Source organism: Lepidochelys kempii, chromosome 8, assembly GCF_965140265.1.
Source record: "Lepidochelys kempii isolate rLepKem1 chromosome 8, rLepKem1.hap2, whole genome shotgun sequence".
Taxonomy (NCBI): domain Eukaryota; kingdom Metazoa; phylum Chordata; order Testudines; family Cheloniidae; genus Lepidochelys; species Lepidochelys kempii.
Window position 1 is genome coordinate 63,765,780 of NC_133263.1, and position 24,931 is coordinate 63,790,710.

Here is a 24,931-nt window from a genome sequence, read left to right on the forward strand (position 1 = left end):
ACAGGAGAAATCCCCAGTAAAAATTAACATGTTTTAGTCAAGTGATTCACCAGTATTGTAGTTTAATTGGAGATCACTTACCTCTTCTCTTACACTTAGGATATGCCAATTTCCCCTCCACACACTGTACTCTAAATGCAGAAGATGTTGGATCCCTCACATATCCATTTTTACAGCCAAATTCAACAAAGTCTCCACTTTCTAAATTCAGTCTAAATTCCAAGCTCCATTTCAGCCCAATATTGTTTTTCTCCATATCTTCTGGGGATGTTATACATAACTCTGGAAATAGAAAAATATAATTTAAGCATATGTTGATCTGTCATTGGAAATTTGGTTCACTAACTGTACTGAAACTGACCCTGTCTAAAAAGGCTTTACTTAGCTCATTAAAATTGCAAAATATTTTCTGATAAGTTTTGAAACGTAAAAAAGAGAGGGTAAGGTTGAGAGAACAAGAAGGAACTCTAGAAAGGGAGGCTTTCACACCAACCGGGGTCATACTGTGTGAAGGAAAAGAGTGGTGACTGGGACTAAATGAATAGAGAGAGAAGCTGCTGGCCAGTTTTGGTTGCCCTCCAAAATTTATTAGGGTCCTAAGGCTTCTTCACAATCAGATGACTGCCACTGTTCTCTGTAATGACTTGGAGACTGACCCTTTCATCATCAAAACTGTGGTTAAACAAGGATGCGTTATTGCCCCAACCCTGCTCTCCATCTATTTAGCAGTCACTCTGGTCCTTGTTAAAGACCACCTCCCTCACTGGAACTGACGTTCAATACAGAATGGATGGGTGACTTTTTAATCTTAGACGTCTCTGCTCAAAGTCTAAAGTCCTCCAGGTGTCCATTATTGATCTTCAGTATGCTGATGACTGTACCATTCTTACACACACACTGAGAATTCACACCTTCAGTCCACACTACATTTTTTTGAACAAGCTTTCTGAAGCCTAGGACTCTCACTTAATATCGAGAAGACTAAAGTGCTCCATCAGTTTGCTTTCTGGCCTTGCACATGATCCACCACAAATCACCATCGAGAGACAGACTTTGGAGATAGTTGAGCACTTCTCCTACCTCAGTAGCCAACATTCTCTAAATGCAAAAATGCCAGTGAGATCCAGCACAGGATCCAGTGTACAAGTGCCTCCTTTGGGAAACTGCTCTGGTGCATTTTCACGGACCATGACCTATGGAAGAACACCAAGAATCAGGTCTATAAGACAGTTGTCATCCCTACACTCCTCTATGGATGCAAAACCTGGGTTATCGACAGCACCTCAAGAGTTTTCAGAGGAACCACCAACGATGCCTCTGAAAGATCCTTCATATCAAGTGGGAAGATTACCACTTTAATACCAACATCCTCACTGAAGCCAATTCACTAGCATTGAAGCAATGACCCTTATCCACCAACTCTGCTGGGCTGGACATTGTGTGTGGATGCCAGATTCTCACCTACCAAAACAAGCCCTCTATTCTCAGCACCACAGAATCTCAGTATGGTCAGAGATCTTGTGGTGGTCAGAGGAAGTGCTACAAAGAAACACTAGAAGTGTATCTCAAGAAAACGGATGTGGACATCACAAGCTGGGAGGAGCAGGCCACCAATCAAGTACAATGGTGCCACATCCTCCATCAGGCAGTGGCCCGCTTTGAGGAGAAGTGCTTTGCCCTCAAACTGAAATGAGAGACAGAAGAAAACTGCCTCCCAGCAGGCAGCTGACCTGTCAGGAAATGTCAGTACCGACTGCGGGCAGATCTGTGGTTCCAGTCATCTCAGGACCCATATGTAAATCCATGGTAGAGATCATCCTCGAATCGAGGGATCACCGATGATGAATCATATTGTATAAAGGAACAGTCTGCTGGAAGCTGGGACCAGATGAGCACAGGGAGACCCACAGACTCTGATTCTATTTTACAATCTGGCCCCTCTGTGTCACTCAGCTGATGCAAGATGTTTACTGAGGTATAGGCTGTGAAGCTGAAAGCAGGGGGACCAGGGCTGTGACCTGATTGCTTTTTGACTTGGCAAAACCTGATATCACTGTTATCCTGTGTGCCAGGCCACAATTCCAGTGGCTCAGATTTGGAGAGGATGGGGCTAAGGGCTCATGGGCCAGGCCACTTAGGCTCCTGGTGGTGGTGTTGCTGGTGGGGTGCCTAGGAAGAGGAGAGTCAGGAGGGAGGCAAATCTATGTCCCACAGACACATACCTTAAATACCGTTGCACAGCTCCTGCCCTTAGGAATGGATAAACACAGGAGCTGGGGATTAATTGGTGGAGCTGTGTGTGCCTGAGTCAGAAGCTGCCAGAAAGCCAGTGAACAGCAAGAGAAGTCCTGGAAGAGTGGCTGTGAGGAAAAGCTGTGAGAGTATTTTTTGGACAGAGTGCTGAATGTGAAGCAGGCTTAGAACTGTGAGCAAAGAAACTGCCTCATGATGTTTGTTCATTTTGCATTCAGAGAAATAGGACTTTGTTTACATTCTTTGTAAATTAAAAAAACTGCTTCATAGAAAATTTGACTCTAGCCCAATTTCTCTTCCAAACACAAAAAATGAGGTGGAAAACCCTGGGTACTGGCTAACCACTTATGCCAAAAAGGGTTACATCAAAGAAGGTCAAAAGAAATTAAAACAAGACCTGAAACAGGAGTGGGAGACTTCTCCAAAGAAATTAAAGGAACATTTGGTGGTGTCCCAGAAAGGTATGAGAAATGATTCACAATTTGAAAGAATATATTTGTTGGGCCAGCAGCTACAAAGTCTCTAGGCAGATTGGGAATTTTGCTGCTGGGCTTCTCAGTCTAGAATGGCAAGACAGATAAAGTAGGTGACCAGGAAACTGATCCTCATGAATAGAAGGTTTCCCAGTAACTAGAGGAGATCAGGAAAGCTTTTCCCAATATGGTTCTTGTTAATAGTGATGAGCTCCAGCAAAGACTAAAGGAGGTAAAAAATCAGCTTCAGAGGGAAAGCAAATGAGTGCAGACCGCAATGGAAGTCAGCTATCTGAATGAGGAATTGGGCCAGCCAGAGAACTTGGGTAAGACAAGAACACTTACAAAACTTTTCTGCTCTGTTGGTATCCCAAAGAAGCCCACATGTCAAAGGGAGATGGTTCCAGCTCAAGTAATATAGAGGTTACTTTGCTTGTTACCTCTGTCTCTTTAACTCACCATTTGTCTTCTCTATTTTTTTAAACCCTAGAATTTCTCAGTATAAGTTACAAAATTTTAGTCAGGTGATTCACCAATATTGTAGTTTAATTGGTGGTGACTTACCTCTTCTCTTACACTTAGAGATATGGCAAGTTCCCCTCCACACACTGTACTCTAAATGCAGAAGATGTTGGATCCCTCACATATCCATTTTTACAGTCAAATTCAACAAAGTCTCCACTTTCTAAATTCAGTCTTGTTTCCAAGCTCCATTTCAGCCCAATATTGTTTTTCTCCATATCTTCTAGGAATGTTATACATAGCTCTGGAAATAGAAAAATATAATTTCAGTAGGTACATGTGGATCTATTGTTGGAAATTTGATTAACTAACTGTATTGAGAGGTACCCTGTCGCCAAATGCTTTACTAAGCTAAATAAAACAGATGTATTTACAGAAAGATTTGAAAAGTAAAGGAGAGATGGTAAGTTTGAGAGAACAAGAAGGAATTATAGAGAAACAGGCTTTCACACAAATGCTGATGATCCTGTGGGAAGGAACAGAGAAGAGACCGGGGCTAGATGAATAGCGAGAGAGACAAGGTTAGATTCTATTTTACAATCTGGCCCATTTGTGTCACTCAGCTCATGCAAATGGGCCAGACTCTAGTCATAGCTGGCCAACAGAATACTCCCCATGCAGAATGATACTCTCTGAGGCTTGAAAAGGAATTGAGGGCAGTTCACTCTCATAGTGCTAGGTAACTACAGTGTGGTGCACAAGACAGAGCTACATGAAATCTCCAATCAAAGGTGCAGGGGACGCAAGTGGACCTAGAATGGAGCACCCATTGGGACACTACTCAAAGAAGAATGAGAAGGAATTCCTGAGAAGGGGGCTTTCAAAACAACCATAGTCATACTATATAAAGGAATAGTCCTTTGGAGTCTGGGACCAGATGAGCAAAGAGAGACCCACACACCGTGACTCGATTTTACAATCTGGCCCCTCTGTGTCACTCAGCTGATACAAGGGATTTTACTAGGTATAGGCTATAAAGCCAGGGTGGGGGGTACCTGGGCTGTGGCCAGATTGTCTTTTGACTGGTCCAGACCTGATCAGCACTTTGATCCTGTGCGCCAGGTCACAACGCCACTGGCACTGATTTGGAGGGGATGGGATTAGGAGTTTATGGGCCAGGGCACTTAAGCAGCTGGTTGTGGTTGTGTTGGTGGCCTGCGTGAGAAAGGAAGAGGACAGTCAGGAAGAAGGCAAATCTGTGTCCCCCTCACGCACTCCTTAATTTTTGTTGCTTTGCCCATGCCCATAGGGATGAACAAACACAGGAGCTGAGGATTAATTGGTGGAGTTGTTTATGTCTGAGGTAGAAGTTGCCAGAAAGCTGCAGGAAAACCAGTGGACAGCAAGAGAAGCCCTGGAAGAGAGTAGCCCCGCAGAAAAACTGTGAAAGCATTTTTTGGACAGAGTGCTGAATGTGAAGGCTGGCTTGGAATTGCGATCAAGTAAACTGCCTCCTGTCTGATCCTCCTGTCTTCAGAGGAACAGGACTTTGTGTACACTCAAATAAAAAAAGCTGCATCATAGAAAACCGGACTCTATCCCCTATTCCTCTTCTTAACACAAAAAAGAAGTTGGAAGACCCTGACTATTGGCTAACCACTCAGGCTAAAAAAGGTTACATCAAAGAAGGTCAAAGGAATTAAAACAAGACCTGAAACAGGAGTTGAAGTCTTCACTAAGGAAATTGAAGCAACATTTGGTGGTTTCCCAGAAAGGTATGAGAGATGACTCACAGTCTGAGAGAAAATATTTGTTGGGTCAGCAGCTACAAAGTTTCTAGGCAGATTGAGAAACCCAGCTGCAACACTCCCAGAGTAACATGGCGAGACAGATAATTGAGAGGACCAGCAAACTGACCCTCATGGATAGAAGGTTTCCCAGTAACTCGAAGAGATCATTAAATCTTTCTCCAACATGGAGCTTGCTAACAGTGACGAGGTCCAGCAAGGACTTGACTTTAGGAGCTAAAAAAATCAGTTTCAGAGGGAAAGCAAATGAGTGCAGACTGCAGTGGAAGTCAGCTATCTGAATGAGGAATTGGACCAGCTAGAGAACTTGAGTAAGACAAGAAAACTTACAAAACTTTTCTGCTCTGTTGGTAACCTAAACAGGCTCAGATGTCAAAGGAAGATTGTCCCAGCTCAAGTAATAGTGCTCACAAGCAAAGTAACCAGTGAATCTCTTTAATCCACCATTTGTGTTTGATTTAGATTGCAAGCTGTCTGAGTCAGGAAGCATGATTTTCAACATGTTTCTATGGTACCCATCACAATTGTGCCATAGTATTTTTTAAATCTGAGAATTTCCTAGTAAAAATTAATACATCTTTGAGACAGGTAATTTACCAATACTGTCATTTACTGGAGATCACTTACCTCTTCTCTTACATTTAGGATATGTCAATTTCCCCTCCACACACTGTACTCTAAATGGAGAAGATCATGGATCCCTCACATGTTCCCTTTTACAGTCAAATTCAACAGAGTCTCCACTTATAGAATCCAATTTAATTTCCAACTTCCATTTCAGCTGAATATTGTTTTTCTTCATATCTTCTGAGGATGCTGTACCATACCAGCTAGTCACTCAAGCTCTCAAGGGTGGTTGAGGGGAGTTGGGTGGTTTTAGTTGTTAGACACAATAGGCTGTTTGTTTAGTCTTTTAATATGTTTTCACCTGGTTGCATTATCTTAATGATGTGACTGAACTGTGTATTTAATGGTGTATAACCTAAGACAGAAGTTTTTGTCCATAAATACCAATAACATTGGCTCTGATCATTTTAGTTTGCTTCAAGATTTTTAAATTTGTAATTGTTTCATATTGTTTTGATTTTGCTCTCTGCTTTATCTTGTTCTGCTAAAAGGTCAGTAAGACTGAGATAGGGAAAACTGAGAGGCTCAGGTAAGAGTGAAAGTAAGACTCTTTCAGAGGGAGAATTCAGAGAAACAGTATCTTATATAGGGACCACAATCGACCATAACGAAAGCGGATATTAGTTCATCTATTTTCTCTGCATTGTTCTTATTCTAAACCTGTGCTATGGCTTGGTAATAATATGACCCTGATTATGCCACTCTTATTGCTGTGCCAGTGAAATTCTGGTATATGAAAAGAAACAAAATGAGCCAGTAGAGTGACACCACTTTTTTTCTGGAAGCTTGAAGATACGTGGTGAAATCCTGTTTCTATTGCAATCAGTGGAATTTTTCCACTGACTTCAAAGGAGTGGGCATTTTCACCAATTGTCTAGCTCATCTGCAAGTGGCAGTGAAACTGCGCACTTAAAAATCAGAAATAGAGAACAGTCAACCATTCATATTCACATTATGTCATGGGTCAAATCCTAATATTGGACTAGGTTCATCAAAGTCAGTGTTAACTATTTAGTATGAGCAGGGGTAACAAAATTTGCCTCTTACCCTTTACTCAGAACTTGCATGGAACATCACAGACTGGAAATTGATTTTGTCTCTGGTTTGTTTGCAAGAGATATTATATTTGTGCATTATAAGACGACAGAAAAACAAGGAAATACGCACTTCTGACTGAGAGTGACATTTTTGATTCCAACAATATCCTCACTACTAGGCTATTTTAGAAATAGGAAATTAAAATACCTTTGCATTCTGGCAGTTGGGACCACTTCCCTTCCTCACATGTTACCGTCAGAGATCCAATAAAGCTCAGACCTCGCCCACATTGATAATGCATCCTGTCACCAGGCAAATATCTTTGTTGCTTAGCACCTAGAATCCTACCATCATAAATCTCTGGTGGAGGTGCACATCTCATATCTGAAAAAGAGATACAGGAACATTTAGAGTCAGTGACACATTCCCATGAAGGACCTCAGGTTAATTAAATCACTTATGGTGTTCCATTAGTTGTGTGTAACTTTGATTCAGATTCTCTAGTGATCAACCAGTCCAGTTTATGAGAACATTTTAAATTACAGTGAGGCAAGAAGAGGGTTTGTCATAAATATAAAGGGAAGGGTAAGCCCCTTTAAAATCCCTCCTGGCCAGAGGAAAAATCCTTTCACCTGTAAAGGGTTAAGAAGCTAAAGGTAACCTCGCTGGCACCTGACCAAAATGACCAATGAGGAGACAAGATACTTTCAAAAGCTGGAAGGAGGGAGAAAAACAAAGGGTCTGTGTCTGTCCATGTGATGCTTTTGCCGGGGACAGAACAGGAATGGAGTCTTAGAACTTAGTAAGTAATCTAGCTAGGTATGTGTTAGATTATGATTTCTTTAAATGGCTGAGAAAATAGCTGTGCTGAATAGAATGAATATTCCTGTCTGTGTGTCTTTTTTTGTAACTTAAGGTTTTGCCTAGAGGGATTCTCTATGTTTTGAATCTAATTACCCTGTAAGGTATTTACCATCCTGATTTACAGAGGTGATTCTTTACTTCTATTAAAAGTCTTCTTGTAAGAAAACTGAATGCTTTTTCATTGTTCTAAGATCCAACGGTTTGGGTCTGTGGTCACCTATGCAAATTGGTGAGGATTTTTACCAAGCCTTCCCCAGGAAGTGGGGTGCAAGGGTTGGGAGGATTTTGGGGGGAAAGACGTTTCCAAACAATGTTTTCTCAGGAACGCAGATAAAGTTTGTTGGTGGCAGTGGAAGTCCAAGGGCAAAGGGTAAAATAGTTTGTACCTTGGGGAAGTTTTAACCTAAGCTGGTAAAAGTAAGCTTAGGAGGTTTTCATGCAGGTCCCCACATCTGTACCCTAGAGTGGAGAGTGGGGAAGGAACCTTGACAGGGTTATACACTAGTAAAAACATTTGAGTTAGGATGCATAGAATGAAAGCCAAGCAACGATGGAGATTTATTAAAATAACCATGTTTCTGCAAAAAGCTTGATGAATCAGTGTTTTATCTGTGGGAAAATTTCTGACCAGCTCTATCATACTGTGCTCTTCCTCCCCAACTCACAGAAACTAGTCTGTGGGTTCTCCCTTGGAGTTTATGCTCTGTGCCTGAGGTGGATATGCCAACTAGTCTCTGCCAGACTTGTACCACCCCACCCCCTCCCAAAAAGCAAGAGCAAAGTCCTGTTTCTTTTTCATATCACAAGAATCATTTTATACGTACCTGAGCATACTGGTGGGGCCATCCATTTTCCTAAGTGGCATGTAATTATTTTGGATCCCGTCATTCCATGAAAACTTCGACATTTGTATTCCACTGAAGAGCCTGCTGCATAGACTGGCAATAGGTCAGAAATGATGTCTCCATTTTGACTAGAAGGTGGGGGGCCACACTTTCCTAACACATCTAAAACAAACACAGAACATTGAAACACAGAGTAATATATTAGGGTACTAATTACTTAAAGTGGAAGTTCTAGCAGCACTATTCCCTACCCTAACTATACCTGTAAAATCTGAGCCTTCAATAAAGTAAAAGATCAATCTTGCTAATTTTTTTAAATTAATGTTTAACTTGCCTCAATTTTGTTTTCTTCCAGGTCTCTCTTAGTTCCTGATTCCAAGTAGTTACCTCTCTCTCTGTACAGATAACATGGAAGGAAGGGTGGTAAGGCTAGAATATTGGAATTACTCTTCCTGAGAAGTTTTATTCTACCATGAGATCCATGCTTTAGCAAGGCTCAGTCATGTTCATGTATCTTGGGTAGACTATTTCTATGTACTCTGCATTGGGCTGACTAAGAAGGTAGAGAGGTGCTTACATCTGTCTAGTGATGTTTCCAGTACAAGATATGGTAGTGGTTATTGTGATATAAGCACTTCTCCACTGAGCTACTTAATATGCATTAAAGAACAATTTAATATCATAGTCTGGGTGAGCCTAGGAGAAATTCCAGCATAATTAAAAGTTTGTCCCCCTCATTTGGGGTCCTTGTTATACATTGTGCCCTGCATTTGGGCATGGCATGTTGAGAGGCTTGCCCTGAGTTGACTTAAGTTCTTGCCACTCTAAGTTGTCATTAATTAAACTCTAGAGACCACATCCTTGACCCCGGTTAAGGTCTTTTCGCACCACTGGCATGACATGAAAAAAACCTTTAAACTATCCCTAACTGGGAATGGTGAAGATTCCCCCAAGTGTGATTGAGTGGTTTGTCATGGGCAGCCCCAGGATCAAAGGTATAGGGCTGTAATTCACAGCACTCCACCTAGTCCTCAGCTGGTAGAAGGTTCCCTATGGCACTTCTCTTGTCAGCACAATTTAGAACAGTCCTTGTGCTACTTACAGTTATGGCAGGAGCTGTTTCTCCCCCACTACCCACTTGTGGCCCCGAATGTGGAGAGAGAGAGAGAAAGGTGCCTGAATGCCCTTCTATCCTCTCAAACCCACTAAGAATTACACCAAGTTTCCCATTGCCTGGCAAGTTTCTAACTTATATAGAATTGTATTCTTTACTCTGAGTATTTATTTCCCTTAATAGACTGACGTGAAGGACCTTGTTGAGAACACTTAAAAAAACCACCCAAGGAAATTCTGCTTTCTGGTCCCATGTATCCACCGTCCTACCAACTCTTTCCAATAATGATAAATGAATAGAGAAGCACCTCTGCTAGGTTCATAAACCCACACCTGTATTTGCAAGGGAGCCAATTTAATCATAAATGCATCTAATTTGACTTCTCCTTTAAAGGCTAATAATTTTCCAATGTGTACTGACAAACAAGGCAACAGGGCAATTAATGCTGCTATATACCCTGATCTATTAAATCTTTGTTTTCTAACAACTAGATCAATGAAGCCCTCCTAAATAAAAACAAGGTAATTCATTTCATAAGTGTCATCTGTACATTCCACATTTGATAGTGATGTCATTTTTTCCCTGTATTTAACAAATATAAACCTATGAAGCACTGGTCTTTTGTTTCAAGTTTGCTCATTTTCCTCCCAGCTCAGAATATCCCAAGGAATAGTAATTTAATTAAGGAATACATGCGTTTATTGCACTGGGGATACACAATATTGCCTGAATGACACCACACAGTAAAATCAGGAGATAAAAATGCCAGGGGTACATGTCCTGATTTGCACTTAAACACAACAAAATTGTCATGTTGTATGTATTGTTTTCCATAGTATGTTTCAGTCAGCTCTATGCCACAGTTTTGCATTTCTTCCTGAGAGATAACACATGGCTCTAGAATGAGAAAAACAGAAGTCTAATGATGTACGTATAGTTATCGTGGTTGAGGTCTAGGTGGAGTGATTCAGGGGCAGAGAGAGAGGAAAAGTATCTGGATTGTCAGGAACAAACACTGAACAAGATATTACCTGGCTTTTCCAATAATCAAATTTGTTTTGATGTTAGTAATAGAAAAATGGTCTGGTGAAGAACCTGGGATTCCCAGATTAGATCTCAGCCAGTGGCCTGTACCAGATGCATCACAGGAGTGTGTAAGAACCCTGAGGCAGGCAGAGATGGCATAATTTGCTCCCCAGCCCCTCATATTAGATCTCAGCTTGATCTCTAATAATTACAGACTGTTTTAACCCTGAAACATGAATGAATATTGTTTCCACATTTTTATCATTATTAATCATGATAATTCTGGATATTCTTGTAGGCCATATAAACACTGAATTCCTTTTTGAGTCTTGCTAACTTCTGGCCTCAATCACTTCCTATGTCAATGAGTTCCACCATCTAATTAAGTGCTCTGTGAAAAAGTATTTACTTTTATCAATTGCGAATTTTCTGCCCTGAAATTTCATTGAATGTTCCTTTAAAAGGACTTCATTGAAATAGTAAAGAAAATACATTTTCCAATAATTTCCTAAAAGAAGCTCAGGAGATTTTGAACGTTCATCAAAAAATATTTAGGATTTCTAACAGTAAAATCTCTGTATTACACAGTTCATAATATTGGTACAAAATAATGTAACAAAAATGATTTGAACTGTGAAACACATTTACCTGCTACCAGATATACTTAGATACACTGGAAAAAAAAACTATAGGTTTTGTTGTAGAAAACATCATGTTACCCTCACAAATTGGTGTTTCTGTCCAGTTTCCATTGTTACAGAAAGATTTATTTTGCCCTTTCACTGAATAAAACTTTTGGCATTTGTATTCCACAGAAAAGCCTGAGGCATACTCTTTTTGGGAAAAAGTAGTTATATCTCCATTAGCAACATCAGGTGGACGTCCACATTTCTTTCCTGTGGCTAAGCAAAAAAACAAATAAAACCAAAAAAAAAAAAAAAAAAGGATACTGAATGCCCAATCATTGCTTGCTCACCCTTAAGGCTACTTTGGATGAGATTTTCTTCATTATCTTCCCCTCATTTCATGTGAGATATAGACAGTGTCTGCAAATTATCATACTTACCAGAGATACACAGTGGAAAATATATGTGTCCATCAACTCACTTCCTGGCTGAATGATCTGTGGGGTTATAGCCTTCTCTGCAGGAAAATTCCACTAATTGATCATTTAGAATAATTATTGTACGTCTGCAGCCACTGGGCAGAAGCAGTTTTGTCCTCCAGTTGCTGTTTTGTGATGGTACATGGTGCTAAATGAAAACAGGAAAAAATTAGAACAATGTATTATTCCCCAAAAAGCTTTAAGTTAATCATTTCCAAAACTCCAAATCAGATTACACACAATTAAAGCTATTTATTTTAATCTTTCACCATAATAATAATCTCTTCTATGATCTGGCTGCAGAAAGTGATTATGCCAAATGTCAAGAATAATTTATTAACTAAATCTCATAATAAATTTCATGCATTAGATATGGGGCCTAAAACGGTTTCCATTGGGTGATTAGGCTCAGAGTCTAATTGCATTTCGATTGCAAATTAAACTTGTCAAACAATGGTGAAAGGGAGATGGTTGCTGATTGGGTAGTTGGAATTGGAGTCACCAGAGAAGTCACTGAGGAGAATAGAAAACTAAATTCAAATTACCTCTCCAAAGTGACCACCTTTATTAAGCAATTACTTTCATTAGGAGACCATCCCTATGAACTCCAAAGGGTATTGAGTACAATTCTGTTTCATTTTTTATCAGAAGACCATTTGTGTTGACTGATTTTTATCAGTCTCTCAATGGATAACTTTTAATAGGTTTCATAGTACTAGTGAAAATGTGGCACATGAGTTAAAGTTGTGACTAAGAATATTACTTTTAGGGGCTCAGTGTGATATACACAAAACAAGGGGAAAAGGTTAAATTTCTTAGAAGATGGGGGAAAGGGATAGCTCAGTGGTTTGAGCATTGGCCTGCTAAACCCAGGGTTGTGAGTTCAATCCTTGAGGGGGTGATTTAGGGATCTGGGGCAAAAATTGGGGATTGGTCCTGCTTTGAGCAGGGGGTTGGACTAGATGACCTCCTGAGGTCCCTTCCAACCCTGATATTCTATGATTCTATGTATGCGGGGAGGCAAGCAGGGGTTTAAAGTTAGCCATGTTACATTAACCTCTTAGGCTTTCTAATATATTTCTTAAATTGCCAAATGTTTAAAATTACTATTTATAAATTGTTCTCTTGGGAGCTGGAATGAGGAATGTCTGAGCATAGATTACAGGGAGTGAGGGAAGCCAAGCCACAAGAGGAGGGTTTGTGGAGGGATTTGGAGGAAAGCTGTTCCAGGAATAAGGAAAGAAGGTGACACCACAGTTATTATAATGTCAACCTCTACACTGAGGGAGAATACATTGAACCCACTGGAGAAAACAATGCTATAAAATCCAGTGATGGAAATTTAATACATTACTTGTTTTCTCCCTTGTCAAATACCTGCATCAGAATGCACCCTGACTCCACAACATGGAACCACAGTGACGGCAACCAACTGCTTTTCTGCAATGGTGGAATAATGAAGGATTCTTCTCACCTATGGACTCTGATTAACTATCGAGTTCTACATACATTAACAAAAATTCACCAAGACCTAAGGTGTGAGGAATAAAATAGACTCAAATTTCCCTTTACCCAAACATTTTGGCGGTGGCATCCAGTTTCTCCCATAACACGTTATCCGTTCAGATCCTGCCAGCGTGTACCCAGGATAGCAGCCATACTGCACTGAGTCGCTCTCCACATATTGTGATTTCTCGCCACTAATAATTTCTCCAAAATCAACATCAGGCGGCTGTTCACATACTGGCACTACACAAACCAAACACACCGTGTTATTCATTTTAGGTGCAAATTGGGAATCTAAGCATCTGAAAAAGCGTTTCAGACTATTTTGTCAGCTTGCAGTGCAGAGCTCAGGTAGATTTTAGATTGTATAAATATTTCCAAAAGACTGACTTGAGCTAAAATATGACTCCGTTATCTCTCCCTCTTTTTCTATTTTATATAAACAAACCATCACTGAAAGAAAAAAAAATCATTTTGCAGGCAGGTTGGGCTTCCACTTTTTGTTACTTAGAAACCCATTCCATGTTGGTGACATTACCACTGAAATGATAAACAGTGAAGACCTGTGTAATCTTATCACATCCACACTGGTCAATGCATGCAAGTCTAAAATATGGCCTGGGGCTCTGGAAGAGGGGAAGGAGTCCTACAGAGAGAAGTGGGCAAAGGCTCGTGTTGAAAACTGATATCATTTAGATTTGGAGGGTCTGAATATTGTCCAAAATATCAGAACCCTCCCTGCCCAAATTTGAATAAAACTGCTGAGTCTGAATTGAAAACAATTCTGTCTAATCTAAACTAGTCTACCTAAGCATTTATAATGAGCCCATCATGGCAGATTCTGCTTCTGTCTTGTCAATTAAGATTGAACATGCCCTCTCAATTATTATATATATAAAATGTTACTAATAGCTACCATCTGGCTTATTTTAAAAGATTTCTATATTTGATTTTAGATACATTAGGCCCATAAAACCTACATATGTACTTGGAGACTAGAGATCAATTCACCAGTGTTCCCAACTACCATTTTATTTAGTCTTTTAGAAAAAGAAATACCCCAATTATACTGGATCCAACACCCACAAATTCTGGGAAATCTAGATCCAGTGAATGAAAAATTCTGAGGTCTGGAGAAATGTTAACTAATCAGACTATGGCAGAGATATTCAAAGGTGCCTAGAAGATGGAGTACAACTATTATTTTCAATGACTATTATGCATCTAAATTCTTAAGGGACTTTGACAATCTCAGTCCACAGATATAAATCTTTTTTTAGAAAATCATGTAAACTTCAGATGTGTGAATCACTCACCTAAGCCACTAAATGATGACACTGTTGTCACCTTTGTCCTCCCCTACTTGTATTTGTCACCCCCATGTTGCCCTTCTTAATTAAAAGCCTGTCTAGCACCCTTACTTACGTGAGTAATCTCTGCTTGTAAAAGTCATCCCTTTGTGTGGGTCTGCTCACATGAGCAGGGCCTTTACCTTTAGCCTTCTGCTTTGACCCTTTGAATGTAAAGAAAACTGTTACAAATAATGACAGGTTTCAGAGTAGCAGCTGTGTTAGTCTGTATTCGCAAAAAGAAAAGGAGGACTTGTGGCACCTTAGAGACTAACCAATTTATTAGAGCATAAGCTTTCGTGAGCTACAGCTCACTTCCTCAGATGTGAGCTGTAGCTCACGAAAGCTTATGCTCTAATAAATTGGTTAGTCTCTAAGGTGCCACAAGTCCTCCTTTTCTTGTTACAAATAAGAAATCAATGACAATAAAGCAGAGATTGCCATATATTGATTCAAGCATTCACAACTCTTGTAGCCGCTCATACTTTTTACTGAATTAATATATCAATATCAGGATTTATTGTTTGTCAGTGCTAATATTTTCCTATTAACACGAACATTGTAATGTTCATGTAAATAAAACTTAGTATTAATTTAGTGTAGCACTTTCTTACCAATGCCAGGGTTATGGCTGAGACAATTCTTTCATTCAAAGCATTTACTGGGGCTGAAGTTTCTCATGTTCTTTGTCAGTCCAAAAGTAAAATTTTGGGGGGAATTTTGACCAGCGTCTGATCAACCATTTTTCATTACTCAGGAAAAAAGAAGTTACTTCATTAACAAATTTAAGGTTTTGATAAATCAAAACCAGTTCAGATCTAAAACCTCAAGCTCTACAAACTCTTGAGTCTTACTGAGGAATTAATGTCTGCTAATGTACAAAACACTTAACTGAGACAACAAAACAATTGATAACAGCGCAGTGTACTGGCACCTCATGTCATTTTCTGTGCAGATTTTAGTGTACGTGGAGTCCAGTTATCTAGATATGCCTGCCTGAGGAAGTGCATATCTTCCAGAAGGTAATACATTGAACTGCTGAGTAGCTCAGTTACCATGGATTATTTGAGCAAAACCAGCCTGTCCTACATTAATAGTTATGGTTCAAATGACCCCTTAGTGTACCAAAGCCATCTCTCTATGTCCTAGTTCACTGAATGATGTGATGGGAAAGGACTCAGAAGGTCTAGTGTCAAAGATTAAAATGCCCCCTTCTCTATAGAGCTCAGTGCACTATTTATCCCCATATTATCTATATATTAGGCCCATACACCAGAATTTTTCTACAATCAGCACAATATTACTTTTGGAGTGATACGAAATAAAAACAATTGCTAAACAAACATGAAACCTGTTGAATTCATAATTCATTTAATATGGCAAAAATAACTATGGAGACAAACAGGAAACAGATATGTGAGTACCTTAGTAAATTTCACCAGCTGCCAGGATTACAGTGATAACACACAGAGAGCTACTAGGAATATTCATATACTTTCGCACTCTGAATTCCTCTGGAGTATTTTGAGGGACTCATAGAATATCAGGGTTGGAAGGGACCTCAGGAGGTCATCTAGTCCAACCCCCTGCTCAAAGCAGGACCAATCTCCAATTAAATCATCCCAGCCAGGGCTTTGTCAAGCCTGACCTTAAAAACTTCTAAGGAAGGAGATTCTACCACCTCTCCAGGTAACGCATTCAGGTGTTTCACCACCCTCCTAGTGAAAAAAGTTTTTCCTAATATCCAACCTAAACCTCCCCCACTGCAACTTGAGACTCCTTGTCCTGTCATCTTCTACCACTGAGAATAGTCTAGAACCATGCTCTTTGGAACCACTTATCAGGTAGTTGAAAGCAGCTTTCAAATCCCCCCTCATTCTTCTCTTCTGCAGACTAAACAATCCCAGTTCCCTCAGCCTCTCCTCATAAGTCATGAGTTCCAGACCTCTAATCATTTTTGTTGCCCTTCGCTGGACTCTCTCCAATTTTTCCACATCCTTCTTGTAGTGTGGGGCCCAAAACTGGACACAGTACTCCAGATGAGGCCTCACCAATATCGAACAGAGGGGAACGATCACGTCCCTCGATCTGCTGGCTATGCCCCTAGTTATACATCCCAAAATGCCATTGGCCTTCTTGGCAACAAGGGCACACTGCTGACTCATATCCAGCTTCTCGTCCACTGTCACCCCTAGGTCCTTTTCCGCAGAACTGCTGCCTAGCCATTCGGTCCCTAGTCTGTAGCGGTGCATTGGATTCTTCCGTCCTAAGTGCAGGAGCCTGCACTTATCCTTGTTGAACCTCATCAGATTTCTCTTGGCCCAATCCTCCAATTTGTCTAGGTCCCTCTGTATCCTATCCCTACCTGCCACCGAATCTACCACTCCTCCTAGTTTAGTATCATCCGCAGATTTGCTGAAAGTGCAATCCACACCATCCTCCAGATCATTTATGAAGATATTGAACAAAACCGGCCCCAGGACCAACCCTTGGGGCACTCCACTTGATACCGGCTGCCATCCAGACATGGAGCCATTGATCACTACCTGTTGAGCCCGACAATCTAGCCAACTTTCTACCCACCTTATAGTGCATTCATCCAGCCCATACTTCTTTAACTTGCTGACAAGAATACTGTGGGAGACAGTGTCAAAAGCTTTGCTAAAATCAAGAAACAATACATCCACTGCTTTCCCTTCATCTACAGAACCAGTAATCTCATCATAGAAGGCGATTAGATAAGTCAGGCATGACCTTCCCTTGGTGAATCCATGCTGACTGTTCCTGATCACTTTCCTCTCGTGTAAGTGCTTCAGGATTGATTCCTTGAGGACCTGCTCCATGATTTTTCCGGGGACCGAGGTGAGGCTGACTGGCCTGTAGTTCCCAGGATCCTCCTTCTTCCCTTTTTTAAAGATGGGCACTACATTAGCCTTTTTCCAGTCATCCGGGACTTCCCCCGGACTCATTCAGCCTTGTTTCGTTAGGCAGTAGACACATGGGAATAGTCTCTAGAACACCACAAAAGTAAGGCTCCATAACTAACCCTCCATCTGCAATGGTTCTCATTCACTCTCCTCCATTTGTCACTAATCCCCTATTTACCCTGTTCCATGAGTCACTGTTTTACCCTTGCAAAATGGAGCTGAGGATCCTTTAATTCGATTTGCATCTTACCTTGTCACTTAGCGTAGAAAGCCAATAGTATCTGAATGATGATACCTCTCAGTAAAGTCATGTTGGTGCTTGATAAAGTACGCCCAGCACTTATAACTGCTGACATGCAGTTCTGCTCTTCTCTGGATCCTGTCCTCAGCAAATGAAGACTAACCTTCCTTTATAACCCCTCCCTGTTGCACTCCCGACCTCTTCTCTTGCAACATCTAATTCCAGAAATAACAGATGTGAACTCCACCAGGAATACAGTACAAGTGGTTTGTTTGTTTCGCAATGTTCCTCTTTCATTACATTGACGTTTCTCCTCACATCGTTTCCTGACTCTTTTACTCTATGACCAACCCATTCTTTTGCACATGCCACAATTTTTGATTATCTAGTTGCTGGGTCACCTGCTTTCTGAAGGTGGCAGGATCTTCAGGGTGAATGTGCATGGCCTCAGTCCTCTTCCTTCCTCAAAAGCAGCACCAGGAGGAGGTAGCTGGGCTGGCAGGTGCAGTGGAGAGTACACTGAGGTTATGTCTATGCTAGAGGTTTATTCAGTAAACCAGGAGCCTGGAACAAACATTTGAGCAGTGTTTATGTTACCCTTTATATTTGTGTCAACTACCTCATATTAACTGGCAGCCAATTAGGTTGTGGGGAAACACTTGAGTGAAGCCCAGGCCTGAGAGATAGCATTTGCCAGTGGAAGCTGGTATTGGGCAAGCCTGGCTGTTTATTGTCCTTGATCAGGACACACAGACACTTTGAATTTTGGAGTGAGGCAGAGCTTATTCTGGCAAATCTTGTTTTGGGGGAACTTCCCAGCAAAGGTTACAGACTATTACTGCTATTCACATTTACTTATTTTATATTATCAGACTGTAGCTCATCCGCCATGTCCTTTTGTCCCTCTGAGGAGAATAACAGATGTGGATAATTGCTTTTGTTGAGACATCCAAAACACCATGAGGCAGGGACACTTACAAATACAAGATTATCCTTTAGTGAATCACACTACATTATACGGGATAGGCATCAACACTCACAGAAAAAAACTGAAAATAAGTTATGGGGAGCAGAAAATTCTGTACATTGCTACCAAAAAGTCATAAAGTGATGTTCTCCTCTGATTTTGCAACTGTGGGGGACAATTATATTCAGTATATGGGCATTCATATTACTAAATAAGGGTTTGGGGGGTGTTGTAGTAAATGTAGGTATTTACATATTAACTTAGTGTGACAAAGTTCCTCCTCTGCCTCAGTGGGTCCCTCACTTATTGGCAGATTTGCTTGCCTCAGAGATTCACGGCAGCCCTCAGTTTGGCCACTCTTGCTAGTGGCTCAGATCTGCCATCCACTCAGCTAACTTTATCACTGGCCAGCATGGGGGAAATGGAGAACAAGCCCCGCAGTCTCTGTGTCCCAGCTAGTGGGTCGGGGACAGGGCAGATCCCTTTCCAGTTTAGGCCTTGCCTTCTGGTGTTTCTCACAGACCAGGTTCAACTCCTCCTGTGTCCAATCAGGAGATGGGGGGGGGGGGCGGGGGAAACCCAGGCCCACCCTCTACACCAGGTTCCAGCCCAGGGCCCTATGGATAGGAGCTGTCCACAATGTTTCCTTTATCAGCTGCATGACAGCTACAAATCCCTGGGCTACTTCCCCATTGCCTTCCCCCTGGCACCTTCTGTATCCTCACTGCAGGATCTTCCTCCTGAAACCTGATCACACTTGACCTCTTCATTCCTCCAGCAGCACACCTTCTCACTTCCTGCTCCTGGTGCACGCCCCTACTAACTGGTGGGAGGTCCTTTTTAAACCAGGTGTCCTGATTAGCCTGCCTGCCATAATTGAATCTAGAAAGTTCTTAATTGGCTCCAGGTGTCTTGATTAGCTTGCCTGTCTTAATTGGTTCTGGCAGGTTCCCGATTGCTCTCGGGCAGACCCTGCTCTGGTCACTCAGGGAACAGAAAACTGTTCATCCAGTGGCCAGGACATTTGCCTTCGACCAGACTCCTGTACCCCACTGGTCTGGGTCTGTCACATTAGATAAAAGAGTGTGATGTGATTAACTCAGTGCTTCCCCACAATTGGGTCGAGGAGAACAAGTACCACAATAAAGAAGCCCATTTACCCAATCTGCCTCTGGGTCCCCCTGCTCTTCTTTTCATCTCTAACATCCGGTGTCACAAACAGGATCCCAGGGGAGAGTCGTGCCTGATCACCACGTCTTGCTATGGATTTGATGAGTAAGTTGAACGGGCCCTTTACTGCAAACCCTGTTAAGGAGTTTATTAGTAAACTGGTGGGGAAATGTTGGGGGTGTTTTTAGGCAGGCTCCCCCTGACAGGGATCATCAGGATTGGCCAGCCATCCAGGGGTGGGTGGAAGCTTCCCTGGTGTCCAAGTGCTCCCAGGATAAGAAAACGGCTGTTTTGTTGCAGGTTCTGTGTGAGGGCCTGTCAGGTTTATGGGAGGAGGTTACCAATCTTAAAAGCAAAGTGGAAACTTTGCAGCAAATTGCTGAGGAATTTGTATAGACAGTTTTAATCGTCTTAAGTAAGAAAACCTGACTCTGAAGGGCCAAGTAGATGCCTTAAAGCAAAATTCTTGTTCCCCGTCCTGCATTTATCCACCCCACCACCCTCAACCCCTCCTGCACCCTCAGCCCCTCCTGCTTTTAAAGACCCCAATTAACCTCCCCATTTTCACACTTTTGGTTTTCTGAAGTTTTAATGGATGGTACTTTGGATACTTTTTGAAAAGTTTGTTTGGACAAAGCATGACAGAAGTCTGCTGCATTCCACTGAAATTTTTAAAGTAAAAGATCCATGGGTGACCATGGAAACAAATATTTTACTGCCTTTTTTAAATAATTCCAAGGAAAAGGAAGCACAGGGTGAGGCAGCTCTGTGTTGCAGGGTGGCTATGTCGTTACAGGCAAAATGTACCACCTTAAATAATTAAATGCACAAGTAAAAAATTTAAAGTGAGTGAAGAGTTACAAGTAGCTTTTGTAGAAATTAACACTACAAAGTTTGGGGGGAGTTTGGAGGGAAGTAGCTGGTTGGGAGTTGTAAAAATGTTAAAAAGTAACAGTTTTGGCGTTATAAGAAAAAGTTTGTGGTTTAAGAATAAAACCCAGTTATGTAAATGTAATATATGTGCAACTTGGTACAGTCATATTGAATGAAATCCTGGTAGTTAAACAAATGATACAAGGAGGTCAGGTGGCTACTATCACCACTATGTTTTTGTCCCCTGGAGCCTTTACAGCTATTCTGAAGGAAAATGGGCCCTTTTCCCACAGAAATGGTTTGTAAATATGATTTAAGCAATATCACTAAAGAAATTTAAGGGTTTTCCATTAAAACTTAACTGCCTCCAATTGTACAAGATGGAAATGTAATCAGGGTAGTTATGTAAAAAATTTTTAAAAGGGTTAAGCATAAAAAAATTGTGTGTGTGTGTAATTATGTAAGGTTTTAAGGACCTAAACCAACACTCATGGTTTGTAAAATCCTGTTTATAGGTTTAATATAAATTGGTTTTGTTTTCTTTTTGTTTTTTTGAATTAAAAAAACAATGACACTAAAACTCCATTTGAATCTCTCATTCAAAGTTGCAACACTGACAGACCCTTGTGCTAGACAGGGGCAGCTAGTATAATGTGGCTTTGCTATTTAGCATTTAACCCTTTGGATACTTCCAAGTTTTTTATAAAGTTTAATATCTTTGAAATAAAGACCAGAGAATATGTTCCTGGCTGGGGCAGCCAGAACTGGAAGAATGGGGAGAGATTCTCGATGCTTTTTTTTGTTTGTTTTTTTGGAAATAAATAGCTGCTAAAAACTGCAGGGGAAAAAACCCCAAAGTTAAAATACAGGGCCCGTCTGCAGCAACAGCAGGGGTGAGATACACAACACTGAGCTTTAAAGTGTTCTAGGTAATCTGACTGTCACAGTGTTAAACCTTGGAATAAATGCTAGTGAGTAATCCCATAACAATGTATAATGTGTATGATTTTTTAAAAAAAAATTAAGCATGATAAAAACAGTAATTGAAAGCAAATTTCATGTCAAAGGTCTCAGGGTAATATTGCCTCTCAGATATCACCTGTGAATAAACTTGAAGCGTGGCACAGCAGAAAAACCATTACAAACCTTGTCTGTTGTACAAGAGGGGAAACTGTGGTACATAACCTCATAAATGAACAGTGGGATAATTCACCCTTTCCCTTTAGGGGTAAAAACCTAGCCTGCCTTTTGAACAAAACAAGAAAAGTATGAAGGTAGTTATTCTGTTCTTCTTGCAGTCAACAAAAAGATTTGTAAAAGAATGGGGTATTTTTCGGCAATAATCTATCTCCACCAACGGGCTTGGAAATGTTTAGTTTATTTTTCAGACATTCTATGAGCAAGCTGGTGCCAGTGGAAGAACAACTCAGAACATCATGGGTCTACTGTCACAACAAAAATTGTGTTGTGTGTTTTATGGTGTTTGTCTTGTTATTACTGTTATTTTGGTGAATATTGTACAAAGAGGGTTAATGCATATAGCAGCAAAGGTCAGTGCATGGTATAACCTGCCTGGAGAGCACAGTCTACCCAATGGAGGGGAATCAAGTGATGTACCACATTCCAGGAGAACACCATCCATTCCCAGTTCCTAAATGGAGGGTTCCTTAACTAGTCTTTGACCAGTTGGGGCCCAGCCTGCTGCTATTGGAAACACAAAATGGAGGATGAAAATGGGTTTATTGCACACAAATAAAAAGGCACAGAGTGGGGGTTAAAAATGGGAATGAATAAATTCTGTTGCATGCATCTCACAGGTGGACCCACAAAGGGAAAACAAGGACGGCCTGGCCTGGAATAGAATAATCATTGCTGCTATTCTTGCTATTGCAAGCCCTACCCAAATCCAGCAATTTGAAGTACCAAAGGGAGGAAACTAATGGATGGTTACACCCCCAAAGTGGTGGTAATGAGGCAAATGACGACTTTAAGGATTTACCCATGAAAAACTGTACTACTAATCCCCCCATGAGAATTTGGCAATGTTGGTATGCAGGGCTGGCCTTACCATGAGGCGAACTGAGGCGGCCACCTCAGATGGCAGACTGTCGGGGGGGGGGAGGAAGGGAGGGGGCGCGCCACTAGGACCCAGAGTGTAGAAAATTGTTTCTGCTGCTGGTGGATATGTATTCTCTCTGCTCTAGATGCACAGAGATGGTGGAGTGCTGGGCTGAAGGAAGGAGGGCACAAGAGACATAACAGGCAGGCAGGAGAAAAGGTGAGAGAATAACAAAAAGCAGCAGGAGCTGCAGGGAGAGAGGAGGAGGAGCTTCTTATGTACTTCTCTGGCACCCCCAGGAGCCTGGACTGATTAACACCAGCTTCTCAGGGAGCTTCCTGTTTCCTGCTGCTTCCCTGGACCCACTTGAGAAGGACGGACAGTCAACTGAAGTAGTGGAGCCAGTTAGGCCCTTAAGATGCTGATATCTTCCCTTACTCAGGCCCTGCTACCAGCCTGCTAATCTGTCCCCTTCAACTGAGTGTTGAGAGCTACTATAGCTGGCACAGAACTGCAGTTATGAGTGAAAGAAGAAATCGCCCCTCTGGGGCAGCATTCAGAAAAAGAAAGAAAGCAAAGGAAGTTTTTTCTATCTAAGCAGGAAGGAGCTCTCCTGAGATACATAGACACAAACGTTCACAGTGAGCCTTCCGGCCCCACTGAGGATGTGGGTGGTGAGGAGATGCCTGATATTCCAGTTAGTCAGCGTGCAGGTGACCTGGCAGTTCCTGAAGCATCCATATCTCCATCTCAAATGGATGTAACCATGCACATTCCTGAAGAAAAGTGTAGCTCACAGAAGAGTATGGTGGAGGCGCAAGAAACAGCTGCTGCTGAGTTTAGTTCCTTAAGTCTAGATGGTCCAGGACTGTGGACCCAGTTGAGCAGTAGCCTGAGGGACTTTCTTGTACTGCATGGTCCACAGCAAGTGAAAAACTTCATGTTCCCCAAAGACAATGAAAATACAAGTTTCCATCCCACACATTACTGGCGTGAAATACCCAGGGGTGACAAAGTGGAGAGGATATGGCTTATGTACTCAAAAACCCAGAATGCTGCATATTGTTTTTGTTGCAAACTCTTCCAGTCTTATGTTTCAGCTACATTGGGTTCTAGAGGAACAAAGGACTGAAAAAATCTGGCTAGAAATCTGGCATGCCATGAGAACGCAGCAAATCACCGGAGAGCATTCCATAGCTGGAAAGAGCTTGAGATGAGACTAAGGTTAAAGGCCACCATAGATGATCAGCATCAAGAGAAGATTGCATCAGAGTCTCTTTAATGGCAAAATGTTCTGAAAAGGCTCATTGCCATTGTGAGAATGCTTGCTACCCAAAACCTAGCACTGTGTGGCACTTCAGATCAGCTGTATGTGCCAAACAATGGAAGCTTCCTTAAAATTGTGGGCTGATGGCTGAGTTTGGTGCTGTACTCCAGGAGCATCTAAGAAGAGTCACCACCCAAGAAATGTACACACACCACCACTACCTTGGAAAAACAATTCAAAATGAGATCATACAGTTACTGGCAACAAAAGTGAAACAGAAGATTGTGGCAGATCTGAAGTCAGCAAGATATTACTCTGTTATTCTGGACTGCACACCTGACATCACCATTATGGAACAAATGACTTTAATGGTGAGTTTTGTAACAACAACAGAACCTAGTGAAAATGTTCCTGCAATGGTGACTGCCAGAGAGCATTTTCTAGAATTTGTTGACATTGATGATACTACAGGAGCTGGTACGACAAATGTGCTTCTTAAAAAGCTGGAAGATACAGGAATTGCGATAGCTGACATGAGAAGTCAGGGCTATGATAATGGTGCCAACATGAGAGGAAGGAACAGAGGAGTGTAGACATGGATCTGAGAGTTAAACCCTCGAGCTTTTTTTGTCCCATGCAGTTCTCATTCATTGAACTTGGTGATCAGTGATGCAGCATCAGCTTCTATTGAGGCTGCTGAATTTTTTAATGTAATTCAAAGCATCTATGTAATTTTTTTCCTCATCAACTCATCGATGGCAAATTTCGAAGCAACATCTGGGAACATCCTCTCTGACACTGAAACCACTGAGTGCCACATGATGGGAAAGTCAAGTGGAGGCGATAAAACCTATCAAACACCAAATTGGGAAGATAGATGATGCCATAATTGCCATTATGGAGGATAATGCTACAACAGGAACTGTTCATGGGAGAACAGTGGCAGAGGGAAATGGA

At 41.4% G+C, this 24,931-nt stretch overlaps 1 protein-coding gene across 1 annotated transcript in view; it reads right to left on the minus strand.

The window, feature by feature from the left end:
• Positions 1-7,039: 7,039 nt before the first annotated feature.
• LOC140916619 (coagulation factor XIII B chain-like) overlaps positions 7,040-24,931 on the minus strand; it is a 148,434-nt gene continuing 130,542 nt past the window's right edge. Inside the window, exons 15-18 of the mRNA XM_073358292.1 lie at positions 13,188-13,364; positions 11,230-11,412; positions 8,360-8,532; positions 7,040-7,045 (exon numbers count right to left, since the gene is read on the minus strand). Coding sequence (XP_073214393.1) covers positions 7,040-7,045; positions 8,360-8,532; positions 11,230-11,412; positions 13,188-13,364 — 539 coding nt within the window. The remainder of the gene's footprint in view (positions 7,046-8,359; positions 8,533-11,229; positions 11,413-13,187; positions 13,365-24,931) is intronic.